Source organism: Notothenia rossii, assembly GCF_949606895.1.
Source record: "Notothenia rossii genome assembly, chromosome: 6".
NCBI classification, from domain to species: domain Eukaryota; kingdom Metazoa; phylum Chordata; class Actinopteri; order Perciformes; family Nototheniidae; genus Notothenia; species Notothenia rossii.
The window spans coordinates 16,244,758-16,269,656 of NC_136909.1; the positions used below are offsets into that span (position 1 = coordinate 16,244,758).

At 39.9% G+C, this 24,899-nt stretch overlaps 1 protein-coding gene and 1 long non-coding RNA gene across 4 annotated transcripts in view; both read right to left on the bottom strand.

The window, feature by feature from the left end:
* Positions 1-678: 678 nt before the first annotated feature.
* Positions 679-4,631, bottom strand: LOC307045143. Its single transcript, XR_013809788.1, has 4 exons — positions 4,553-4,631; positions 3,053-3,726; positions 2,885-2,930; positions 679-2,800 (listed from the first exon to the last, which is right to left on the bottom strand). It is a non-coding gene; the product is annotated as an uncharacterized lncRNA (long non-coding RNA).
* Positions 4,632-5,528: 897 nt separating this feature from the next.
* The window catches only part of dock5 (dedicator of cytokinesis 5), a 33,872-nt gene continuing 14,501 nt past the window's right edge, over positions 5,529-24,899 (bottom strand). Inside the window, exons 12-51 of one of the 3 annotated variants that reach the window (XM_079688087.1) lie at positions 24,418-24,560; positions 24,127-24,252; positions 23,873-23,997; positions 23,091-23,189; positions 22,798-22,870; positions 22,584-22,687; positions 22,169-22,349; positions 21,785-21,882; positions 21,583-21,672; positions 20,928-21,028; positions 20,657-20,791; positions 20,439-20,550; positions 20,030-20,100; positions 19,695-19,801; positions 19,401-19,537; positions 17,838-17,933; positions 17,518-17,616; positions 16,376-16,546; positions 16,158-16,258; positions 16,015-16,073; positions 15,606-15,760; positions 15,400-15,485; positions 14,981-15,137; positions 14,808-14,848; positions 14,635-14,725; positions 14,406-14,525; positions 13,994-14,083; positions 13,438-13,542; positions 13,065-13,206; positions 12,206-12,287; positions 12,011-12,095; positions 11,796-11,882; positions 11,528-11,704; positions 9,897-9,980; positions 9,672-9,809; positions 9,268-9,440; positions 8,325-8,448; positions 7,943-8,102; positions 7,514-7,632; positions 5,529-7,385 (exon numbers count right to left, since the gene is read on the bottom strand). In XM_079688087.1, coding sequence (XP_079544213.1) covers positions 7,284-7,385; positions 7,514-7,632; positions 7,943-8,102; positions 8,325-8,448; positions 9,268-9,440; positions 9,672-9,809; positions 9,897-9,980; positions 11,528-11,704; positions 11,796-11,882; positions 12,011-12,095; positions 12,206-12,287; positions 13,065-13,206; positions 13,438-13,542; positions 13,994-14,083; positions 14,406-14,525; positions 14,635-14,725; positions 14,808-14,848; positions 14,981-15,137; positions 15,400-15,485; positions 15,606-15,760; positions 16,015-16,073; positions 16,158-16,258; positions 16,376-16,546; positions 17,518-17,616; positions 17,838-17,933; positions 19,401-19,537; positions 19,695-19,801; positions 20,030-20,100; positions 20,439-20,550; positions 20,657-20,791; positions 20,928-21,028; positions 21,583-21,672; positions 21,785-21,882; positions 22,169-22,349; positions 22,584-22,687; positions 22,798-22,870; positions 23,091-23,189; positions 23,873-23,997; positions 24,127-24,252; positions 24,418-24,560 — 4,546 coding nt within the window. In that variant the 3' untranslated portion in view covers positions 5,529-7,283. Of the gene's footprint in view, positions 7,386-7,513; positions 7,633-7,942; positions 8,103-8,324; positions 8,473-9,267; positions 9,441-9,671; positions 9,810-9,896; positions 9,981-11,527; positions 11,705-11,795; positions 11,883-12,010; positions 12,096-12,205; positions 12,288-13,064; positions 13,207-13,437; positions 13,543-13,993; positions 14,084-14,405; positions 14,526-14,634; positions 14,726-14,807; positions 14,849-14,980; positions 15,138-15,399; positions 15,486-15,605; positions 15,761-16,014; positions 16,074-16,157; positions 16,259-16,375; positions 16,547-17,517; positions 17,617-17,837; positions 17,934-19,400; positions 19,538-19,694; positions 19,802-20,029; positions 20,101-20,438; positions 20,551-20,656; positions 20,792-20,927; positions 21,029-21,582; positions 21,673-21,784; positions 21,883-22,168; positions 22,350-22,583; positions 22,688-22,797; positions 22,871-23,090; positions 23,190-23,872; positions 23,998-24,126; positions 24,253-24,417; positions 24,561-24,899 lie in introns of all 3 variants that reach the window. The other 2 variants (XM_079688086.1, XM_079688085.1) reach the window with 2 other exon arrangements.

The window sequence follows — 24,899 nt, forward strand, 5'->3', positions numbered from 1 at the left end:
ACACAGAATACATGACAGCTCAAAATCATCTCCAATCCACATAACCACTTCATCCTTCACATGCTTTTTTTTAGCACATTTCCAAAAACGAGCAAGTGTGCCAATTTATGACTTGCATTAAGAGCTCTTAGACAAAGACTTCTCAAAAACGAAGAACGACTATTGAATGTTCTAGATTTGTACATCATGTTTTTTAATGTAACGTTTTAATCTGAAAAGTCACTAGCTGTAGCTGATTCTTATAGGTTTTTTTTAATATTGAAGTATAAAGAAGCATAAACTTAAAATGCTCTAGAAATGTATCTCAAAATTGTAAATGCGCTAGTTTATGTTTGACAGCTGTTTATGATATTAAAGGGTTTGCAACCATCGGTGTGCTTAATATCTGATAAAGTCATTAATTATGAAGTACACATGCAGCTGCTGTTTTTTATTATGTATATTTAACATGAATATTTTACCACTTTCATCCTGAACATTTGGCCCACCCATTACTTATTTATTGTTTTAATCTCATGTTATTCTAACCCATGGCAGAGGAAGATTTTAAGTTTGTCACTTAAATCTGTCTGTAAAAGATACATTTTCATGTGTTTGGACAACAAATATATTTGTTCTGTCTTTTTCTATTCTGCAGGAAAACTTTCCAAAAGCAGTTTTATTGTGAAGGTGAGACTCAAAAACAACTCAAAGTTAGACACAGATGCATCATTGGTGTATTGTCAGTTGAGGAAGCTGTAAAATGTCTGCAATGTACATGAAAGGATCGAGAGGATTTAGATGGATGTCCTCCGATTCTACAGCATGAAGCTGTAAACATGTTTAAAGTATGCAGATTGTTTCCATGGAGATGTTCCTGTGCATCCAGCCAAACCTGCAACGCTGCTCTCCTGGCATGGTTGAACATCACTTCAAATGCTTATAGCTCCCGAGACTTGCGGGAAGAGTGATATCCCGCACTTCACCATCTGACAGGAAGGAACAGGCCATTAGCATTCAAGATTACCAGCACCCCTCACACAACACCCATAAACATCTCATAAACTCCTCCCTGCAGGCAGCCTCCCCAGATGAAGCCTTTTTAGTTAAAGAAGCCTTATTTTCCTACACTGACTCTAATTGTATTGGTAGTAGCATGGCTGCAACAAGTCCTCCAACTGATACGACCAAATATGCCGATTGTTCAGGCCCAATTATTACGATCAAATATGTCGTTTGTTCAAGCGCTTAATACGTCCTATAATTACGTTTTAAAGTTTTCGCTCTCTAGTAGTCCCGTTGAGTGCAAACGTTACAGATGGTCGTTTATTCACAAATAACCCTCTCTGTAAAATACTAAATTGTAGGATAGTTTGGCCATTAAAACGCTTTTTGATTTTCACCCACGCTAACTTTACATGAGGACATATTAATAGATGGCACAATGATGCCCCCTTTACATCCACATTGTCTGGTTCTGCCACAGGATGCTGGATGTTTCCCATGTGCCACAACTGATTAGGAGTTAAGTTTCCCTCAGTTCTGAGTGGGTGGTTATCCCAACCACCACAAAATATATCAAGACTATCTTGTAGTCTGGGCAGAAAAACGTAATGACAACTGAAGAGGTGTGCAAAGTTTGACAGGTCAAGCAAACCATCATCCTCTAGCGAGTGCAGCATGTTGTAGAATACGTTGGTCACAGCACACCACACGTCCCTCCAGAGGCGTTCAATTCTGGAAGGATAGTTTGTAAGATAAGATATGGTTTACATACATTTATGCTTCATATTTTTATTATTCCATGTTTTTTAACCAGTGATGGAAGTTAAAACTCTGAAAGTAAAATGGTTGTTCCAATTAAGTGATCAATTATTTTGTGGGGGATACTAAGGCCTAACTTGTTGGTCCAATTAGTCAATAAATATTGCATGTAAAATAATTTAATTCAAATTTTCACAGAAATTGTTCTCATTTAAGTTCATTTTCTGGGCCAAATTCCCTGTGAGTGCATATAGATACCAATCGTTAGCCAGTTACGTTGTGTAAGACATGAGTTGCAGTATTTAGTATCAAAGCATGGAGGTCCTACACTTTTTCAAGAAAGGCATGATCCCTGAAACCATGCCTTTGAAAATTATGTCACAGCAGTTGATACCTTAATTAGAAAACAAATTAACAAAGATAAATGTTTCAGAATTGTCTCCAAATCTCTTGACATGACACTGTGCTGCGATATCAATTCAAGTAATAATGATGTTGCATGATACAAAAAGAAAAACTAGCTTTGAGAAGTGCGACTGAACCTGCGTTTGGTTGTGCACACTCTTTCCAGCGATGAAACTGGACCTTTCTGTTCCCCTGACAGAGAACATCAGCCGTGCAATGTCAACGTTCTCAACTCCGTGATCTGCTCTTACCCTACCAAATGAATAGCATTTATAGTGTGTGATTAAATGTGGTCCAAACCATTTTATCTTCTCTTTGTCTTTAAATGATCTTTATAAACATATCATATAGACACACTATTATAAAAGCCAACAAAAACATGATAATCATGAAAACCTTTTCAGTTCTTTACTCTTTAGTTAAATATTGATGTTCCATACTTGTCCATGAACACTCTGAGTCCCTAATCTCTGTTATTCTAAATTAAATATGGGGTGTCAAAATGTAGTCTTGACTTCTGTCTCAAGTTGACATGAAAGGACCCATGTATTGTCACTTATCTTAATGGAAATCCATATCTGTCCACTGATTTCTAAAAGAAGGCAAGGGCTGTTGAGGCCAGATTGTTGTTTGCTGCACCCAGGAACATGATCTAAAAAGTTAAATAAAAAAGGATGTAAACGTATCCTTTTATAGATGTCTCATTTAATGTTTTTCTTTTTTTATTGAATCATACCTTTCTTGAAAAGCCATCAATGCCACCAAATATGACAATGTTGTACCTGATTAAATGAAAGAAACTATAATAAGACACATATTTAGGCTGAACAATTATTAAACATTAAAATAAAAATGTGGCCTAAAATTGTGGTCAATATTGTGTTACAAATGGAATCATACACACCGAATCAGCTTGTGGTTGGTGTCAATGTGCATGAGGGATTTGGGACCAGGAACTGAGTAGGTGTGACGCACAACACACCCTAGCTGGTTAATTCGGAAAAGGATGCCTACAGTGTCCATACGGTGCATGGAGGCCCGCACCCTCTCCCACTGGACTCTGAATCCTCTGGACTGCAAGGTTCCCTTAACCAGGCGGTACCCAGCATGAGGCATGTCTTTCTTAATGTCAGTTACCAAATTGTCTAACTCTGTATCTGAACAGGTGCTATAGAGTGCTCTGACAGAGAAGGCAGACTCTGACATTCGTCTGTAAATAGTACAAGTGGACACTCACATTAGGTTAGCAATACAGGGCACTGGAAGACCCAGGTTAAGAAGATGTAACAGGGAATCTGGAGATAAATCAAATCTTGGACGCCCGGTGACTCCATGGGTAACCTGAACTAATACTTTGGGGACCCTATTTTGTCTTTCCTCAACAACCAACTTGTGTAGCTCTGTGAGTGCATCTACAATAGCCTTTGGGATGAGAACCTGATTAGAGAGAGCAGAGCACTAAAAAGAACAACCTCCTGAACAGACAAACTCAAGGTAATCGATGTCAAGTGGCTGCTGACGGACAACATGTAGAACTCGTGTATGGAGCCTCTCCAACATGCTTTGTACGAGCAATTCCTAGAGATAGAAGAAAAGTATGAGCAAGTGAGGTGAAACATTTTGGTAAACATGGCTGGTAAGCAGGGGTTGAATTGGGTACACATTACGTTTATTTTCAGTTTTCATTGTAAATATACCCACATAAGAGAACCCAATTTAACCCCTGCTGATAAGTTTCTATATTAAATGTGATATTGGCAGATAACCAATGTGAAATGTGTACTTGGTGGTCCATTATCTGCATAAAATGTCAGTGCCCTCTGTTTAGTTTGAAAACAGTTTAAGTTATAAATTGGGTAATTTGCACACCCTATTTGAACTGACACTAACACTGAACCAATAGGATCAAACTATCTGACGTCACGGTTGGCGCCACATAGTAGCTTGTGGGCAAAACACAGGCAGCACCAACACAATACTGTTTTAAAATGATTGGAACGCAAGCAAATAGAATACTATAACTATGCTGCTAATCGGGTGGTATAGTAGAATAAGCAAATACATGTTAGACGAGGTAACAAACGATAATTTCAAAGATTTTCTCGTAAAATCACAGAATCCCTGTCTTTAGCGTGTCATGGTATGGTTATTACAGACTTTTCAACTAACCACAAAGACTTGTCTCATTCATGTAGTCTACTGATGGCTATATATATATATATATATATATGTATTTATTCATTTACATATATAGGTTTACAAGAACCGATTACTAAGAATAAATAAAAAACGAAAATTAGCCTAGCTTGTTGTAAACTAGCTCCTGCAGTCTGCTCATACTCATGAAACAGTAACTTAGTTGAGTTAACATTGGCTTTTTCACCAGAAAAATTAACAAATTCACCTGTTGGCCGCTCATTGTGAAATTAGTTCGGGAAACAGATCGCTGGATCGCTAGAAACACCTGTCATCAGACTGGCAAGGTCTGCTCAACCTCCCGATGGACTCAGTAGCGCCCCCTGCTGCCGTGGAGCATGTGCCCATATATATATATATATCAAAGCATGTGCCAGCCACGGCGGAATATTATTGCCAAAAGTCACGTGACTTTTGGCAGTAATATTCCGCGGTGAGAAGAAAAAGTGTTGGACTTGTAAAAAAAAGTGTTGTAGTTGTAAAAACAAGTTTTGTACTTGTAAAACCTGCTGAATTTGTCTCTGAAAAATGATTTATTAGAAAAATGGTATGTGTTTATTTGATAGATACGTTTTTTCGTTGCAAAACTAAATGCATTAGTTTGTAGATGGTGTTTTGTATTTGCAAACCACATTGTGTTTGTTAGTGAATTGAGAGGCATTTGTAAAAACCTGTTTAGTTTGTTTGTGGAGTTATGGCAGGAAATTAGCTCCATACTGCATGCACGTTATCCTGATGAGACCTCAGATCATCTTCGTAAATATCTATCAAACTATAGATCCTACACCTCCAATGGACGTGAATTCTACACTTCTCGCTAGAAATCTAATCAAAAAGCATGTTAATGGCCAAACTATTCTACAATTTAGGATTTTCCAGAGGGTTATTTGTGAATAAACGAATAAACGGGAGCATGTTGTTTGTTATACGACCACTAGAGGTGCTACACTTTAAAACGTGGCTATGGGTCGTAATCTAAGCTGTTTAAACAATCGGCCTATTTGGTCGTTTTTTGTAGGAGAACAGGCTGCATAAATCACCAGTTCCATGCCAGTTTGTCTCCGTCTGCGCCGAGTTTCCAGGGAGGGCACGGAGAGTAATCTGTATTCACTGTGTTGACAGGGGATGAAGAAACTGTCTTTCTCAAACAATCAATGTCACACAAAAAAAATTGGATTATGCTGGTCATTCAATAAATCTTTATTTTTGTTCAGTCAACAACAGCTTGTTCATAAAAAAAGATCATAATATATCTCTTGAGGCATTTTTTGTATAAAATCGTTTATGCTTGTTAGGAAATGAGTACCGTACGAAAAAAGTGAATCCCTTGTAAAACAATCTAAAATAAAAAATAACTTAATGATTAAGTTTGATCATTCTTTCAAAACAGCTTACATGCATATATTTATCAGTCTGAAGGCACATCAATTGTATTGCTTCTTTTAAAAGTGTTAAACTGAAAACGGTAAAGTGATAGCCTTTGTTGAAATAAAACTCAATTTATGATCCAAGAAAATCTACCATTTACATGCTGGATGTGAAAATACAAAAGATCAGCGTATTCAAATTCAATGAATAACTTAAATGTCAATAATGAATTTATTTAAAATAGGAAATCTGCCAAGACCTGAAATAAAAAACTAAAGTGAACTTCAAAGGCATTTATGCATGTACCGTACAGCGTTCAGGGTATTATAAGGACCAGATTGAAACATTTGTGAAGCACGCTCATTTACTTTCTTGGCAACAGTCAATAAGATAGTCAATACCAGTCTCACGTTTGTAGTGGGGGTATGTACAGTAGCATGGGCAGCTCGTCTGTTAGCTTAGCAAAAAGACTGGAAACAAGGTAGCTTGGCTCAGTGTGAAACTTCCTGTAAAACCCTAGTAGGCTATCATTTTTACACTACAGGGTTTTGTAAGCATTAAAAAAACAAGTAAGCATGCTAATTATTAGTGAGCTTCAGTGGTGGAAGGCCGCTTTTGTTACCTTTACACAGAGCCTGGCAAGCTGTATTTTCATTTCTCCAGTCTTTATGCTAATCTAAGCTAAGCTAATTGAAGGCAGGACCCAGCTACATTTATACCTTATGCCATGCAGACGTGAGAGTTGTATCAATGTTTTCATCGCAAAAAAAGCGCATTTCTCATGTCAAACTATGCCTTTAAGGCAAAACTCGCTTCCAAAATTAACGTGACGCAGTTGAAAGCATCATTACAATAAACATCAAAACAAATGCATATTCTGCCTCACATTCATTAATGCCATCCAGTGTCTCTAAAACATTGTGGTTTGGGGAAATGGGTTTGATCATTAAAATATTACTGAACACCATCATCAGAAACAAAAATTACTACATTTCAAATAACAATTACATTCTGTACATTATTATTCCCTGCTCTCATCTAATGCAGCTTTTCCTGCTCAGATATGGAATGCTGGTAAACATCTACTGTCGGGGAAAACAATTCATCCAGTGTCACTCCAGCAAATAAAGGCTAAATATTTCATTTCAGCATTGGTCATTCCTTTCCCTGAAGTCTCTACAACATACTGACTTTTCTTCAACAAAAAAAAGCATCTAATGACGGTTTCATTAAAGCACAATAAATCAAAGTCTGTAGTGACCATATGTACCCAAAATCATATATTCATTTATGCGCAGTAGTACCCTCTTATGACATAGAAATACATATATTGTTCTTTGCAGCTTAAAAACAAGACATGAGCTAAATCGTGAGATAAAAACTGCTTGGAATTATTAGTGATTTGCATCAGAAACATTTCTTTCTGCTAAAAATCTTGCATATACCACATGCAGATGGTCCTGCGTCTGTAACCTACTGTGACATTCCTCCTCCCACAAGTGAAACTGCGCTTTCATCCTAGCCAAATCAGAGAATTAGTGAAACTTTAAAGGCGGTGTGTAGGTGTAGGCTTAGTGGGGGGTGTGCTCGTATGAGGGACACATGGACTTCCGTGTTTTCGGAGGCGGCGGAGGAGGCTTGCTCTCAATTTTCATTGGAAGCGGAGGAGTGAACTGTAGGGAAAGAGATAATAGAGTTCATCTTAGGGCTTCAAAAATATAAAAAACAGAATATTTTAACGTTTATACTTCATTATGTATGCATTAGTAAGGCGGTGTTTTTTTTTCTTCATCAGGTGTACCTCTGAAGGAAACCCAAAGTTGTCAATCTCATGCGGGTGTTTCTTCGGAGGCATGGGTGGGGGTGTCCCTGGGGTGTCAAAATTATTGACATCATTGTCACTGAGAAGCGATGAATAACCTACCACAGGAAAGAAAAGCATTTCAGACAGAATGCATCTGTGAATATGAGTATGTGTGTGTATGTGTATGTGTATGTGTATGTGTATGTGTATGTGTATGTGTATGTGTATGTGTGTGTGTGTGTGTGTGTGTGTGTGTGTGTGTGTGTGTGTGTGACCTGATTAGGGCTATAGATCAGAATGTGCTTACACAAAGTAAGCAGACATGGTATTCTTCCTTTTCTGTGTGTAAGGCATATTTCTAAGAGAAAAATTAAATGATGACATGCAGTGCTGTGTTTGAGAGAGCAGTAGTTTGTGGCTACATACTGGAGCTTCGTGGTGTGTGAGGCGTGTTTGGAGAGGATGGTAGCGGGCTGAGAGGGTTAGACAGGCTGAGCTGGGATGAAGCACCGTGGAACAGGGAGAGGGTAAGCCGCCGGTCTCCTAATTGTAAACTTTTGGGTCTCTGCTGCTTCTCTGGAGGAGTCTGGAAAACACCATAAAACCAAAGATATAGCCAATACAGTCAAGCATGATGATGCTACTCCCAATTCCCAACTGAGAAACTTTAACTGATATGATTTGGTCTACTAAACAGCAGTGGTAACTAAGTACATCTGAACCCTTTCTCCACCACCAAGTGGGAGTGTGCGGTCACCCAAAGGAACATTGCAGAACATATAAATAGCATCTGAACATAAGGCCTTACCTCATCTGCATCCGATTGCCTTTCCAGAAGGACCTGGGATTTGCTCATGCTCCATTCCTTCCTGTTCTTTCGAGCAATCCGGTTGTCCTCCTCTGAGCGGGACAGAACCGAGGTCCTGCGGTCGCTGGGACGGGACAACAAGGAACTGCTGGTGAATAATCGGGGGCAGAGAAAGAGATGCACAAAGGTGTACAATTGTAAAGACAAACAGTGATTTGGTTTGAGCAAAGACAAATATCAGTGTTTAAAGAAAGCAGGGATGTCATCACAATAGGCCTAACGCAGAAACAGTTTCCACAATTTCTCTTATATTTTATGCGTGAAAAATCAAAATGCACCTAGCCATCTTATCCATCAAAAACCAGGTGTGCACAAAAACGAATCCCCTCGATCATAAAATATGATGACTGTTCATTTATAGCATAGGTAACATCCCTTATATATATATATATAATGTTGTGCTGTGTGGAAGTACTCTGGCACATGCCCAATGGGAAAGATGCCACAAGAGAAGAAGAACTGAAGCAGAAGTTAAATGTAATAAACTTACATAAAAAGGTATAGTTTGTTTTTCAGAGCCTCAGTAAGCTATGCAATATCATCCAAAGGTTGTTATAGTATTAATTAAAATGTCATTCACTTCATCCCTCAAATGTAATAATCAAATCATTAAAAATTGACATGTTATTGCATCAAATATATGCATTTTGTTATGTGTCTTAAATGTCTCTGCATTAGACAGAGTGCTCTGGACTACTCCTAACTAAGAGAAAATCAAAAATAAGAAACATTTGAGAATCACGGTGTATCAACAAAATAAGACCAATTAGTAGTTTCAAAGAAAAATAAAGGGGTAATTAGTTCACTTCCCTGCAATCGGCCCATAGTCAGACAACAGGGGACAGTTAGACAGAGGAAGCAGGGAGAGGATATGGGGACTGACTCTTGGGAGGAAATGCAGGAGGGTCCGTCTGAGGATGCGGAGCCGCTGGAGAGGCCGGAGGAGGCGTTGGAGAGGGTTGAGACAGTAGACATGCGGCGCAGGGTGGAGGACAGGATGTAGGGCATCACTACGGAGCCCACGCGACTCTTCTTCCTCTCAGTGAGAGAGCAGGGCTGGGATACACAAATGGGATTAAGCATCATCGGGGGATCTTGGCAGGGGAGGAGCACAATGACAAGCAGAACTCAGGTCGCACAGGACTTGCTAAAGGAAGATTTATGGTCCTGCGCTAATATACCGTACACTCTGCTTTGAATGAGAAGCGTTTGATAGGAAGGCAAGAGGGCCAATAGCTTAACTTGGCACCCTCTTACATTAAATTGAGTTTTCAGCTGGCAACGCACCAAGGTTATGACGCCATAGTGCTTCTCCACTTTCTCCCGAAGGTCTTGGAAGCAAGTAACCAGACGGTTGTGTAAGGGCTTCAGCGGCTCCGTTGTCTTCTCCCCGTGGATACGAATCCCATCTGCCAAGAGAGGGATCTAGAGGGGAAGACGGACACTTAAGTATTCTAAAACGTGTTCTGCTTTGAGCCAAGTGTCAACGACAACAACGGTGGAAGGATTTACCTGCAGGGCAATGAGCTGTTTAAGGACCTCAATGCGCTCGTGGTCATCTGGGTGCTCTTGGATGTAGGTGTCTGTGAAGAAGGCCTATAGAGGATGAAACAGGAGGAAAATTGGGCTGCTCTTTTATACAACATCTTAGAATATAACTGCAAGCAACAGTGAGCAGGTTTCTACAGCATGACAAAGAGGCCGCAGCAGTTCCCTCATGAATAAACCCTTGGAGCTCAGAACAGACTTGAGGCCAGCTGGAAAACATTTTTTTTTTTTTAATAAAATATAATATAATTTAACACTTCAAATAAGAAGCCAGGTACACATACTAGCCAATAACTAGTTGTCTATTTGCATGTATTCAAGTAGTATATTAGCTCTTTATTACTCAGCATAAAACGTGTAATCATCCGTCTGCCAGGTTCAAACCCCACTGCAGTCAGCATGTCGTTGTGTCCCTGAGACACTTCACCCCAAATTGCTCCTGTGGGGATGGCCCACAGTATTGAGTATGTAAGTTGCTTTGGATAAAAGTGTCTAACAAGTAACCTGTAATTTAATAAGGTGGTTGAACAGGAACAGCATTTTTTATATTAATAAAACTAATTTGTATTAATAAAAAACAAGGATTATCCTGTTGTGTCTAAATAAAGTAAAGTATTTTTTCCTAAAAATATGTATTTATTCTATAGGCAAGGTCTTGCTCATAATTAATTCACAAGTACTTTAATATTGATATGTGTAGGCTTTACCAGTGTGACATTATATTGTTGTAAGGTTGTTTATGTAGTCCAATTATGTGAGCCTCTTTCCATTTGTATGGCAGGATTATATACACGATTTGTTTTATTTTGGGGTTTTTTCCGCCCTCATAAGTATAGCTGAAGAAGGGAGATAGAGAGTACACACGCAGCAGAGGGACGCAGGTTGGATTTTAACCTTTTTATTCTGGTCAGTAACTCTAACTGTTTACTCTCCCAGACCGGGCAACATACCCTGAGTCAGTTGACTTGATTTAGAGTTATTTTCATACTATTAATTTTTTGTTACATAAGAGCATACTTTATTTATTAAATGAAAATAACTACGTAACGTTTTTTAGTGAGCTGAGTATATTAAAATCATAACTCATGTACAACAGCAGCCTTTCTCACTATCAATTAGCAATAAGAAGGAATATTGAGGGAACACTCTTGATTAATGGCCTTGAAGTTGAAGAATACAATCTTGCAGAATAAGGCATCAATAAGCTATACGCTATAACCAATATGGTTAATATGGTTATAATATGGTTATAACCAATATGCTACTAATAAGCATGCTAACAAGCAACTGATTAATATGTTTACCTTCTTATAATGTGTTACAAAATGTACAAATGTATTTTAATGATTGTAGTTGTAGGACTTATGTGTTGCAATGTTTCATAGTAGTATTTTAATGTATTACTTTAGAGCAAACTGTGCACTAAAACCTGAACTGATGCAACAAACAGCTTGACAGATACAGTGAAGTACAGAAGTACAGAAACGTTTTGTGTTGTGATTCTCTACTCTTACAAATCGTTTTCATTTTCTGTTGCATCTGTCTATCTATGCTCTCTGCTGGAAAATGTGTCTCGTTAAACTAAAAAGTCAAACCTTCTCGTAGTTGGAGAAGCCGCCCATGACCGCGGGGTCGACGATGCCACTGAGCAACATGGAGAGCGGGTTGATGGACAGCGAGCGATCGCAGTCTTGCTGCTGCACAAGGTTACTCAGCTTCTCATTGGCCATCTCCATGGTCTCTACGGCATTCGCCAAAGGACTGATCTCCTCCTGCACGCCGGGAGAATTACATGATGGGAATTTATATGTGAAATAAACTGTGAACAAAGTAGAAGGTTTGAGCGTCACGTTGGCCTCTTACCACTGTGGCAGATTTCACTTCAAACCATTTCAGAATCCCTGGGAAGCGATAGAGTGTAATGTACGTCGTCTTCTCGATCCACATGGTCTGTAAAGCAGAATAAATATCAATAACATTTTAAAGGGTGACGAGTGAGGTTTTTTTTAATACGTTTTATTATTTATGATTGTGATAGACATATGGGCTTGGTAAAGTAAATACAAAAAAATGCTTACTGCAAACTCATTGTCTGGGTCCTTTTCACCTTTCCTGAAGGGCCTGGAATAGCTGAACTGGTCCACTTCATTGGTTCTGTAATAGCTGCAGAAGATCAAGGAAGGACAGCGGTGAGTTAGTCTTTTGACCAGAGAACTATAAACCCCAAGGTGTTCACGAGAAGATAAATCAGCCTTTAAGTGTTCCCTCCTCACTTTAATATCTGCTCTGGAACCCCCTTGTCTTTAAACTGGCGTGGCACGGTGAGAACAGGCTTGACAGTAAAGCACTGGATATCTGTGGAGTTCAGCTAAGGATAAAACGGGGAATAATGTTGTGAAGCAGTAAAAAGCTGAGCAGCATTGAATCAGATTACCTTTTCAAATCTGTAATTGTGAAATAAGTCTACAGACATGCTAGCAGCTCTGTGGTGTGAAGGTAGGCGCAGCGGTGCTCCGGGCTAAATCTTGATGTCAGCATGCTAACATTTATAGAATAACAATGCTAACATGATGACGTTTAGCAGGTATAATGTTTACCATTTTCACCATTTTAGTTTAGCCTATCCGCAATTAACACAGATTCAACTGAGGCTGACGGCAATGTCTATAATTTTGCAAGATTAAGTCATAAAACTAATTATCAAACACATTTTAAATATTGACCTGAAATCAGAGTTAGTTGAAAAGTTCCAGTTTGGTCCATTTTGAACAATTCCTACTAACGAGGACATGAACGTGTATACAACATTTGTTTTGGAAGAATTTAAAACAAAAGTCCGGATGTCAACCTCCTCGCCTTCCCTTGAGCTCTGCTGCGAACAGCAACATATTCATTCAGTCATTTCATTTCACATTATGTTTATCATATTGTATATTACATGTAAACAGTTAACTTATTCTTGGATTTGACTAGCACCATCATGTCACTTGCACTATTTGTTATTGAATTGATCTATTTATTTTTATGTAATAAGTAAAGTATGTGTAACTTGTAATTGTCGGAGGAGCCTGGGACGTACGTTGACATTTCTGTGCCTATAACAATAAAACCTTTGAATCTATATTAGGATACATTGTCCAGAGGAGTTGCAGATGTTGTCTCCAGGGGGCGCTGTGCTGGTCATGCGTGTTGCATTGGGGAACTGAGAGAGCAGCTTGACACTGAAGTCTTCCAGCCACTCGTACTCCTTCCCCCGGTAGATGAACATCTTGTTCTGTAGCAGAAAAAATTCAATGAGCAACACAAGAAAAAAACTCAATAAAAAGCTAGAATTACAATTGAGCTTATTTCCATAATGTATGAGAAGCGTCCTTGTTTACTGTATTCCTTCTGACCTTGGGCTATCAACAACTCAATAACCTTTATGAAGATCATTGCATCATTACATGGTGCATGGTGTTTTCTCCAAGTCTTTAGTTATTGAAGCAGGTAATCATTTCCTTACCCTGAGGAAGGAAGGGAGTCCAAGGCCATAATATCCAACAGCAAAGTACTCTGGTTGTGGCCGCATAGCATGCATTATACTTTCATAGAAGCCGGCCTGTTTTTTCTGTGACAGAGGATAAAGAAAATGATAAAGTGCAGTACATCCACAGTATTTCATTTACTCTCTTAATAAAAAAAGGAATGCGGGAACTCTTGTGTGTTTTATTTAATTACAAGAATAGATTATGGGAGCACAATCATGGTGAACTACTAGCGCAGAGATAATGTATGAGCTCATGTTTCATAATAAATGCAAACTCCACAGCAACAGTTAGGTAAACAGGTTAACACACATTTATCTTCTCCATCTCCTCAAATAATTGCACTCAGACGTGTACTGAAACAACAATTCTTGTCCATTATATCTCATCAGACTTATTTTAATAACCTTAAAGAGGCATACACAACTAAATCATTTAAGCTGTTTTAATATCAGAATTTAAAGCTGCATTTTTCAGAAGTTTTAAGGGAATTGTATTTGTACGGCTGAATACAAATGGAATGCGTCCTCTTACCAGCAGCTGGCTCAGCTCCATGAAGTCAAACATGTGGCTCTCATGCATCTTGGCCAGCTGCTTGCCCAGCTCAATGGCCTTCTCCCACATCTGAGAAGACATGTGCATCACTCAGTGAAAAGGGAACACAAAATAAAAACAAAACAACACAGGGGCACAAGCCAGAGTCTGCCATCTGGTACCCATGGCTGCACTCGCGGCTTCGAGGGTAAACAGTCTGGCTGCCAGTGAGAGATTTAAATACTGTACTAACACAATAAAAAGCTTCCTAACCTTCCTACCAGTTTCACAATGCTTGCTCAGACGGAACAATTCAGACTTAGCTTTGGCTAATGTATGCATCATGCAATAACAATAAGGACATTGGAACTTTTCACACCAGCTCACATGCATATGAGCAGCAAGCACACACCTTGCCCTTGTCCAAATAGCAAATGATCTCCTGGATGAGCCTCTCTTTCAGCTCCTGTTGGGTCCAAACATGCTTCCCATCTCCAGGTATCAGATGAGGTGCGCAGGGTTTGTCCGACCACTTGGTAAATAAGATCATCAATTAAGAATATGGTTAAAGGCATGGGAGTATTAAGGGTTACACTTCTAAAATAAGTAGAGAAACAAGGGCTTTTTGTTGTGTCAGATACCTCCAGTAGTTCAGCATGTAGTAGGAGAGTGTAGGAGGCCTCTGTGTAGTTCTCACAGTCCAGGTGCAAGTCTCGCAGCTTGTATAAGTACCTAGTCACAAAGAACACATTAGTTAGACACAGTGCACCCTTTGGTCCAAGATCCAGATGCTGTGTGTCTCTTTCCGACTCACCGGATGTAAATGTCCTCCCTTTTTTTTTCTTTGTAGAAATTCTTTAAGAGAAAAGAAATGTAATTGCAGACTCTGAAAAACACTTCCTTCTGAGCACTTTGCAGCACAGATAATTGCTTTATGAACATGCATGAGCGGTGTTAACCCTTTCTGCAAACGGGCACAGGGCGTACCAGCACGTTGACGGTGCAGCTCATGCGGTGCTCCGGACTCTCGTCATGTGTGATGGTGCGGTACGCCAGGAGGTTCTCCAGCAGGCTGCTGAGCAGCAGAGCCAGCTCCTCTCCGGACTGAGACAGGTATCTGTGGCGTCTGCAGTGCTCCAGCAATCTGCACATAAAAACAAACGGCTAGTTCTAGGTTCGGAGAAAGCCAAAGCGCATTCAAATATTTTTGGGCATTTCTCAGAGATTTCTCATATTCTGTCCCAGAGGGGTTTCTATCTATTGATTAAGATTATGCCTAGAATTCTATCACACTGTGCTGTCCTACTGGCCACTTGAGGGATGTCTCAAAAACACAATCAAAAATGCCTTTGTATTTTAACAATGTGAATTCTCTATCACAAAGAATACTCTGCTCCCCGTCTTACGTTTTCTCCAGCAGGACTTTGTACTGCTCATCCCCTCGCCCTCCTTCTACTTCCTGATCCAATTTTGTAATCAGTTCGTTCTCAAACTGCCAAGATAGAAAGGGAAATAAAAAGGCAACATTGTCATACACATCACAAATGTTGTACTTCAGTACATTTGAAACAAAGAACAACAAAAGGTCTGAACTTGTTATGTAGCTTCTTACTGTTTCAAATGTGCGTCCGGGGCTGAAGTTGTGCTCACACTGCATCATATCGAAGAAGATTGGGATGGTGGCTTTCCTTATTTCGGGCTCAGGCACCAGCGTGACCTCCAGAATGGGCCCGACCATCGCTGGGATGAACTTCATTTTGTGGGGGCCTGAGGGACGATGAAGCTTTATCATGCAGAAATATCATAGTGTATAGAGAAGGCAATAAGCGGCTTCTTCATATCTCAACAAACATAGGATAAATCCAATAATGTGGTAAAAATAAAAAAACAACACACTGTGAAACTGGACAATATAAAAATATTGTCTTGTTATTCCTCTTGCATTACCGGAAGGCACTGAATAAACACTGCCACAAACTCTGTGATAACAGCAGCGTTATCACAAAGTGCAAAATACTCACCCAGATTGTACCACATATCTCCGATCTTGAACCCAATAGTCTTCCTCATGTCTCCATATCTGCGGCAAATTTAAATTATGGGACTGTTAAATTAAGTTTCCTCCATTGAAATCACATTTTTATTGAAATGTAAATGACCTCACCTGTTCAGTATCTTATTCCGTTTCTCTTGAGAGAAGGACTCCAGCTGCAGTGTCTTGTGAGTGAGGAACGCCACGGTCAAATGAAAGTAGTTATTCCACAGCTGCGAGGGGAACAGGGTTTATAAATATTAATACCATAATTACCTTCCCATAACATCTGATTTTCTGTTAAATAAGAAATGTAACCTCTACCCAGGAGGGGGAGGACAAAGACACACCTGGAGTTCAAAATGTGCCTGATCCAGGAAGTACATGTTGAGGACGTCCGAGTACTGATTTATGGCCCTCAGGAAGACCTGCATCTGCACCAGGTTCATGATCATCCAGTCAGCGGGGAACACGTCTCCCATCAGGTCCTTAAACATGATGAATGTCTCCATGAGGAAGTCCTGAGGAAAGCACAGGAGTCAAATCTTTGCTGCAAGCGTATGCACACCATGTCTGCTCCATTATGGTAAAATCATAATCACAATTATGTTGAGAACGCAAGGATTACATTATAATTAACCTTGAAAGTAACATTGTAACTACTGAAAGAAGACACGTTTTGTTTAATTTTTCAATTATTTGACTTTAAATATGATTTAACTTTAAAAAACAAAATAAAATTGAAGAAAATAGAAATAAATATATATATAAAATATATTATTAATGTATATATATATATAAATTATATAAATTAAAATATTAATAAAAAAACAAGATCAACTATGCATTAACGTTATTGCACTTCCACAGGCACCCAATCTGATAAATATAGTATATAATAATAAATTAGACCAAAAATAAATGTGATATAAAATACTGCAGAAGTGCACCTACAAGAACAGCCATGTTTGTTTTTATGTGCAGATTGCTGGAGCACTGCAGACGCCACAGAAAGGTCTTTACATGCTGCATATTGAACAGCGAAACAGGCAAAAGTGCACTAATGTAAGGGAAAAGTGGGATGTGCTGGATTAGAAAAAGGAAAAGAAAAAACTAGGGCATAATTGTGAAACGACTAATAATCGTTTTATCTCAATGATCTTGTCTTCAAAATTCTTTTTTTGAAACTGAAATGTTAATTTCTTTCCCAGCACCGATACACACAGTTGCTTTGAAGAAATGCAAAGAGTAAAGTCCAAACTAAGCAAGTCCATAGCAGCGCTGCCACATGTCACGAACACATGATGCAGCCACAGCATAATGGAGAGCCACGACTGACATCCTCATCATGTCAGCCCAATCCATTGCATGAAATGTCTATAATCAATATTCCCTGGAGAAGCAGTAAGTGGCCTGGGTGGTTTAATGCCTGTTATTGATGAGATGTTTCAGGACGAGATGTAGCCAGCAGGGGTAGAACTAGGACACTTACAACGATATCCTGTCTTGTCTTGAAGGTGCTGATGTAGTGGGCGTAATGCATGTCATCCATTTGCTTCAGGATGGCCGTCATGCAGGCGAGATATTGTCCCTGCAGCGGAGGAGTAAACTATGAATCACTTGTGTCACATTGAATAATTGTCCAAAAAAAGAAGAGTATTACCTGTGTGTTTTGTTATACCGCTTAAAATTTGAGTTTATTTCTGTATTTGGGTATTGTATGTGGATGTCAGTGTAGTTATTATTAAAATGCATGCTGAGGATGTATTTGTCAAGGGCATATTTCAGCTGTAACACCGCAGTGTGCCTTACAATGAGAGGGGAGGATCTCTCCATGCTGATGACGGTGCGATTAACCCTGCGAAGAAGCCGCTCCATTATCAGCTGAACGTGCCCTCTGGTTGGACCCTGCACAGACAGAACAGCCTCAGGTACAATTACCCGCTGAAACACGGCCACACAGACAGGCGGCAAATGGTTTTCAGGATCAAAGGGTCGGTTACATCAAATCACAAAAAAAAGGGAAGAAATAACAGCCTATATTCACACTTTTTAAACACTTTTTTGTTCTGGTGCTCAGTGTTGAAAAAATACATTTCTTTCAAGTTGCTGTGGATAATTTGTTCTTTCAAATGTTTTCTTGGAGAAAAATATTTAGTAGAAGGATATAAACAAACATGAGATCAATTATTGTGCAACTTTTTTGATAACTGATAAACTATTTTAGCGATATTTCATGCCACAGATGTTAATGATTACAGCCTCTGAATTGTAAGGACTTGTCGTGAATTTCAGTTTACTAAATACAATTGTGTTTTTGCCTACTGTTAGATTAAAAGAAGAATCTGGAGATGTCGCCTCAGGCTTTCGGAGATTGTGGTTTGTCACTATTTGTGATGTTGTAAAGAAAAGCCTCGCAGTGAGTTATCCTTTGTGGGAAATATGTTGCTGCAACTTTTCAATGCTGTGAGCATCACAAACTAAATTAAATTCCCCTCCATCATTTTGGGGCAGTAGCATTACATCTCAGAGACAAATTAGGGATGCGGAGATCCATTACTGAATGTGTATCAGTCGGATGTGGGTCTAAAATCACTATATTTGGATTTCAGGGGTAATAAGGAATAATCCAATACTCTCTTTTCTCCCAAACTCGATCAACATCTCTCATTGAGGTATATGCTTCATTGAGTGTTTGAAAATGTTGCACAAAGTTGGATTTATAATTTAATTTGGAATGTTTGAAACACTCATGAGCAAATAAAACAAGCAGCTTACAGTTCTGTGTGGTAAACAGTTTAAATAAAAAGATGGAGCATTGTTGCATTACTGCGTCATGCTGTGGAATATGTATTTCTTCCTTGAGGGATGTAGAGTACTTTTTTTCACAGTTTGAGTGTGATGTTTTCAAGATAGCTGGATTAAGAAAAATGCATCCATACAAATGCATTATTAACAGCTTGGGTGTTTAAGAATTATCAGCCAACAGACAAGGTTACTATCTCTATGGAGTTTATCAGAGTAGCCAGCACCTCTTCTCCTTAGATCAGTTGTCTACTAGGGGGACATCTAGGTGCTACCAGGCAATATGGGATATAAAATTCCTCCAGCATGCTCAAGGTCTGCCCCAAGGCATTTTTTCTGTGTAGACGTGCCCAGAAAACCTTTTTAAGAGGAGCCCATCACCTCAAGTGACTTATATCCGGTCACACAGCAGCAGTTTTGCTCTGAAGTGGCAATGGAGGTCAGAGTTTTATCCATATTTGTCATGGTGGGCTAATTTCGGCTGCTTTAACCCACCTTCCCATGCAGAGTAGCTGTCGTGTGTGCCGGCCATTTAAACTCATGATCTCCGAGTGTCTAAATTGTCCTCACCACGTCCTTGCGGTCCAGGTTGTCCAACACTGTGCTGAGGAGTTGTGCGCAGGCCTCATGGTCCGGTTTACACGAGTGGTCGTCCAGCTGCCCACTCAGCTGGTCAGTAACAAGTGGCAGAAACACATCTCGACAATCTGTGAGCACAGAAAAGACTCATTGTATCACACAGCTATTTCGTATTAATGGAGCTGACATGACAAACTTGTATGTAGGTGTGATGCAGAGCAGTTTTCTTCCCTTAATCTTTTGTGATATGTCATTATGCACTTTTCAAGCCTCGAGGACTCCTACCTGGCTGCCTGAAAAGGTCACTCTCCACCATTTTACACAAGCAGCCCAGCTTTTGACGCACAAGCTGAGAGTCAGGAATGCTCTCAATGAACTTCGCTAGGAGAACGCTGAGAAGAGAATGAAAGAGAAGAAGTGTGTGACCATTTGTAGGCTTTTCACATTTCTCATCAAGTAATTATTGCCACAGAGGAGTAATGAGCAGTCCACAGGAAAGGATGCTTTTAGAGCAGCAAAAATGGAGAATAATTCCTCTTTTTGTTCGGGAGTAAATATGATAATTTGCACAGAGTAAGGCAATTATCATATCCTGCTGTGCAAATCCTCTGGGTAGTTACCTGAGTTCCACGGGATCAAACGCAGACTGGATGTCATTAATGATGCTGGGAAGGTATTTCAATATTGCTCCCTGAAAAAGCACAGAATCAGAATCATAAGGCTGCAGCACAGGGATGTTTTTATTTGTTTAGTTAAACAAGCTTTTCCTTCACCTAATTGAGGCTGCCAACAGGGATGCCACATTCATTTTAAAAGGCAATTTGTAAAAAAAAATAAAAAAAACTTGTCCATAACAAATCTTCACAGCTGGATTACTGAGACTGAAAATGGCTGCATTTATTTCCAAGCTTCAAATGATACAATTTAAACTGTTTCCACATGATTTGCAGGTCTGCATTACAAAAACTAAACACATATTAGAAAAAGAAAAGCACTACAGGGCAAATCAACTATTCTTCTTCAACTTACTTTTATCTTCACTCCCTCGTCTAGAGGTCTGTCCATGAGAGTGTTGAAAGACAGGAAAAGGGTGCGAATGGAGTTGAAGAAAGCGTCACCATCTTCACTGTTCCCGTAGAATCTGAGAGTCAAGGCCAGGCATTGCATTAAAAATAATTCACTCGTATAATAGGAACACAAATGTTTAATATGAAGAGTGGATTCTTGGGTGAAAGTGTCTCTGATACCTGAGATAGAGGACCCGGGACTGGACAATAAACCTGAACAGGTATTTGAGAGCTTTGAGTGCTCCGTAGAGCCTCTCGCTCAGGACGGACTCCTCTGCATGGCCCACGTAGTAGTTCAGCACCCTGGTTAGCTTCCTGAGAAAGTGAATGAGTCAGGCATCAAGGTTTGCTGCTAATTTGCGTGTGGGTGGAGAGCAAAAGACCCACTAAAAATAAACAGCTTGAAGGGATGTACGCGATCAAAGGTGGGAAACACAGAGAAACGACTCACATGTAGGCCAGAGTGGCACTGAAGTGCTTGTTGATGTAGGTTTCCAGGACTGGATTGAAGTGCTGGAATTTGATGTCGCCAATAAGTGTGATTATAAATACCTGGTTACAGAAAAGAGGAACACACACAATCAGAGCCAAGACCAAGGTGAAAGAAGATGCAGTTAATCTCAACCTTTTTTTACTTGTGACCTTTTAAAGTTATCATCCCTTGGTTTAAATCCCAAATAGCACCCATTACCATATTTACTGTCAGCTAATGTGCTATTTTTGCTATTTTATGTACTGAAAAGTCAGCTCTGCACTAAATGTTTAGGGTTTATTTTCATGTTGATACGTGTCGGCAGCAACTATAAAACGATTAGCATTCAAATTGTTGACGTACCTAATCTAGCTTGCCTGGGGTAGCCTATGTTTGAATCTCAGATATCTTAGCTCGTTTAAAACGTTATACACAGTTCACTATATGTGTATAGACATTTCAGGGTACATAAGCAAGAGTAACAACACATTTTTTTGTGGAGGGGATCTTTACGGTCTCATTAAATTAAACTCAATTTTGAGTTTATGTCGGTAAATAACTGTCCGGTCTTTTAAACTTCTACACCATAGTAAACGTTGTATTACCATAGCCTAAGGCCTGAAAAACTACTAACCAAGGCATCAAACACAAGCGTGTCATAAGTGTCCTTCTCTGAAGTCTCCATCATGATGTTGAACAGAGCATCGAGGGTGTCCTGGAGAAACTGTGCATAAAACAGAACACTGTTAAAAAGGAGCCATTAATAAAAAAAAGGAACATTTAAAACCTGTGTTAAATATAGCAACGTATTACATATTTTAATCAGGGGAACGTACTTTTACAATCTCTCCTCCCTCGACCTCCATCAGCCTCTGCAGAATCTGGTCAAGGTCCTCAGGCTTAGACCTCCAGTTCAACAGGCCAAGCAAATCCACTGGAAAAACAGACACATCAGAAAACAATCAGAAAAAGCACCACGTCCTCTTTCAACGTCAGTTCAATTATAAACCTAAATTGATCTACATCCATTAACACCAACACATCGGCATTACATGACACGGGTCAGCTTAATTCATATCAATGCAACCTGGGGGACGGAGCTACTGCATCTCTGTCTGATTCATTTCTTAAAAATGACTTGCAACAGGACTTTTAAAAAAAATGATATCAGAGCCGGAGCCTGGAAGATTGTGAGAAATTTAAACATTGCCCTACGGTACCGTTCTGAGTGAGTTTAGTGGAGCAGGTGAGCGTGGCGATCTGGAAGCTGTCTTTAGTCACAGGAATCACTCCTGAATGGTGGAACGTCTTCCCTGTTTGTTTCTCCTTCTCCTCCATCTCAGCACAAGTCGCTGGCAAGGTGAGATAAACCTTTGCATCCTCCGCCTTTTTCACATCAACCTAAGAAATTCATAAGACGGGGAATGAATCATGAAGCATATTGATCGATGGAGATCTAATTTCATATTTATCGATTGAGGAGTGATTCATGCATAATCCATCTACCCACTGTCAGCTATTCAAGGCACTGATTTTTTTTTCTGGGAGTAATTACATCAAAACCATGTCCAGCTTATTTTAAAGTTAAGTGCGGTTTCCTAAACTTCATTCAAAACCACAATCGTGCAAAGGTACCTTATAGACTATAAGTCCATGCCTGCCATCTTTCAGCGTGGTCCCATCTCCTCTCATGAGCCGGACGAAGGCCATACCGAAGGGCTTCTCTGATTTATCCCTCGCTGAAGTACACACAGGGGCATAACATGGGAACAGACTCAGCAGGAGTAAATGTATTTAACGTGGTTGCAGGATTACATGTGGGAGTTTCTTATACAAATAAGTCACTCACAGTCCTGGGAGGATCGGTGTCGAAACATCACCCTCAGGTGACAGCGGCAGACGTCTTCAATGGGAATTGTCACCTTGCAGGAAGGAGATAAAAGTCATGGAATTAAAGTGAATACAGGATTATACATACAGTATAGCCGAAATGGAGTCTGCTGGGAGATTTGTATGAAGAGCACATCTTGTGTCAATATTCTCCAGGGGAAATTAGGTATTTGAAGGAGTAATGAAAGAACATGAGCTGTCATGTTCGATCCCCCATAGGAGGCAGCAAACGGGTCGTTGACAGAAGCTTACCTTCACCGTTTCATTCCAACAAGGCTGCTTCACCTGGTAGTAAATGACAGACTTGTACTCTGAGATGCCATCGTACCCGGCCCCAGGAAATATCACTTTCTATAGAGATGGAAGGAAGGAGATACGCTTATATGGTTATATATTACATATACAGTCAAAACAAAATGATGTTAAGTCAATAGTTTAGCAGGCAATAACCCGCAAGTAACAGACACATTTCGACCTGAGTATAGCACTAGAGGAACAATCAAGCAATCACAACATGTTGCACAAGTCAGGGACATGAAGGCTGTTGAGAAATTCACTTAAAGCTACAATATTTAAAAAAAAAACAGCAGATCAGGAATTATGTGCTGTTTCTTATGTGCGCATGTATATTGTCTGTTTAGTTAGTGTGATAGAGAATAATGTACCGGCGTTGCATGTTCATGAATGTGTGTAACTTCCCTGGAAATGATCTTCTATCTGTTATCTAGCAAAATCTGGGATAAATCAGTTCTTCTCTTTTTGAAATGTATGTTTTTTTTGCCTGATCCTTGTTAATTAAAAACTAAAAGTAATACATTATAATCTGGGGACCACTGATGTTGGTAGAGTTAATAGGACCAAAGTGGTAGGCCGACAACCCAGCATTTTTATCTATAGAATCAAAAGTGCAACATTTACAGCAGCATTATAGTTGTTAGGCTGTGAGGAGATGGTTGCCCAGTTGGTCTCAGGAGGCTAAATCACAGAAAGAGAGAGATCAAAGATGATATGTTGCGTCCACTCGTGTATTTTACCTCGATGGAATGGCCTTCATCATCGTGCACACTGAGTATGAGCTCTACGTTTTTCGGGGTCTTCTTTTTACCGCGGTCAAACTCTCCCTGTAGCAACGTGACGTAAATATCATTCCTCACGATTCCTGAAGAAAAGACGACAACAGGTGATCAAACGGATGTGCTGAGAGTTTAGAAACCCTTCTCACGCCTTTGTGAGCAATTAAAACAAACATGACCATGGTTTATGTAGATCAACAAAGAGTGCAATCCACCTGGGAGGATGATTTCTGGGAAGCCCATTTTCCTGACGATAGCTGTGCTGCGGTCGACAAAGTGGGGGTAGTCCTTCCTGACTTGGGCGAGATCCCCCGGGAGGAGCTTCAGGGTCACAAAGAGTCCTGCCAGAAAACATGTAAAGAAATGAAATGAGGCAGATGGCAAAAAGAACCCACCCTGTAGACTCCTCACACATCATTTATTTCACTCAAAACAGAAAAGGTCAATTTAGAGCGGCCCTCCGAAATCACAGGAGGAACACGCTGTCTGTGAACGCTTCATTTTACCCTGGCCTTTATGGTTGACCTCCCGTGTTGCAATGACTTTGTTGAAGACAGCAGTGAACGGCTCGTTCTCTCCGATGACTCGAGATGGGATGAGCGGAGACATGATGAGCTGCCGCTGGCGGATGTAGGTTTCCATGGCTATCCTGGGAGAAAAGTGTCAGAAGGGGGATGAGAAAAATCAGCTGCCAGCGTCTGACAAGTGACAAACAAATGGACAGAGGAGCTGCAGAGGCAGTGTGAGGCTTTCCTGATGCACCATTATCCCCCCAGACCCTCACTTTCCTCAAAGGACTACCATAGACCACAGACACACACAGAGTGCAAGTGCTAAACTGAGCTTTGCAGAGAACAACACTGTTTAGCTTCATTAGAAGTTAAGTTGATCAAATAGATGTTTTTAAACACAGTTCTTCTCCGTTGGCACAATTGTGAAATGATGACATTGTCAAATGAACAGTTAATGCTCTCCAACAGTATATGCA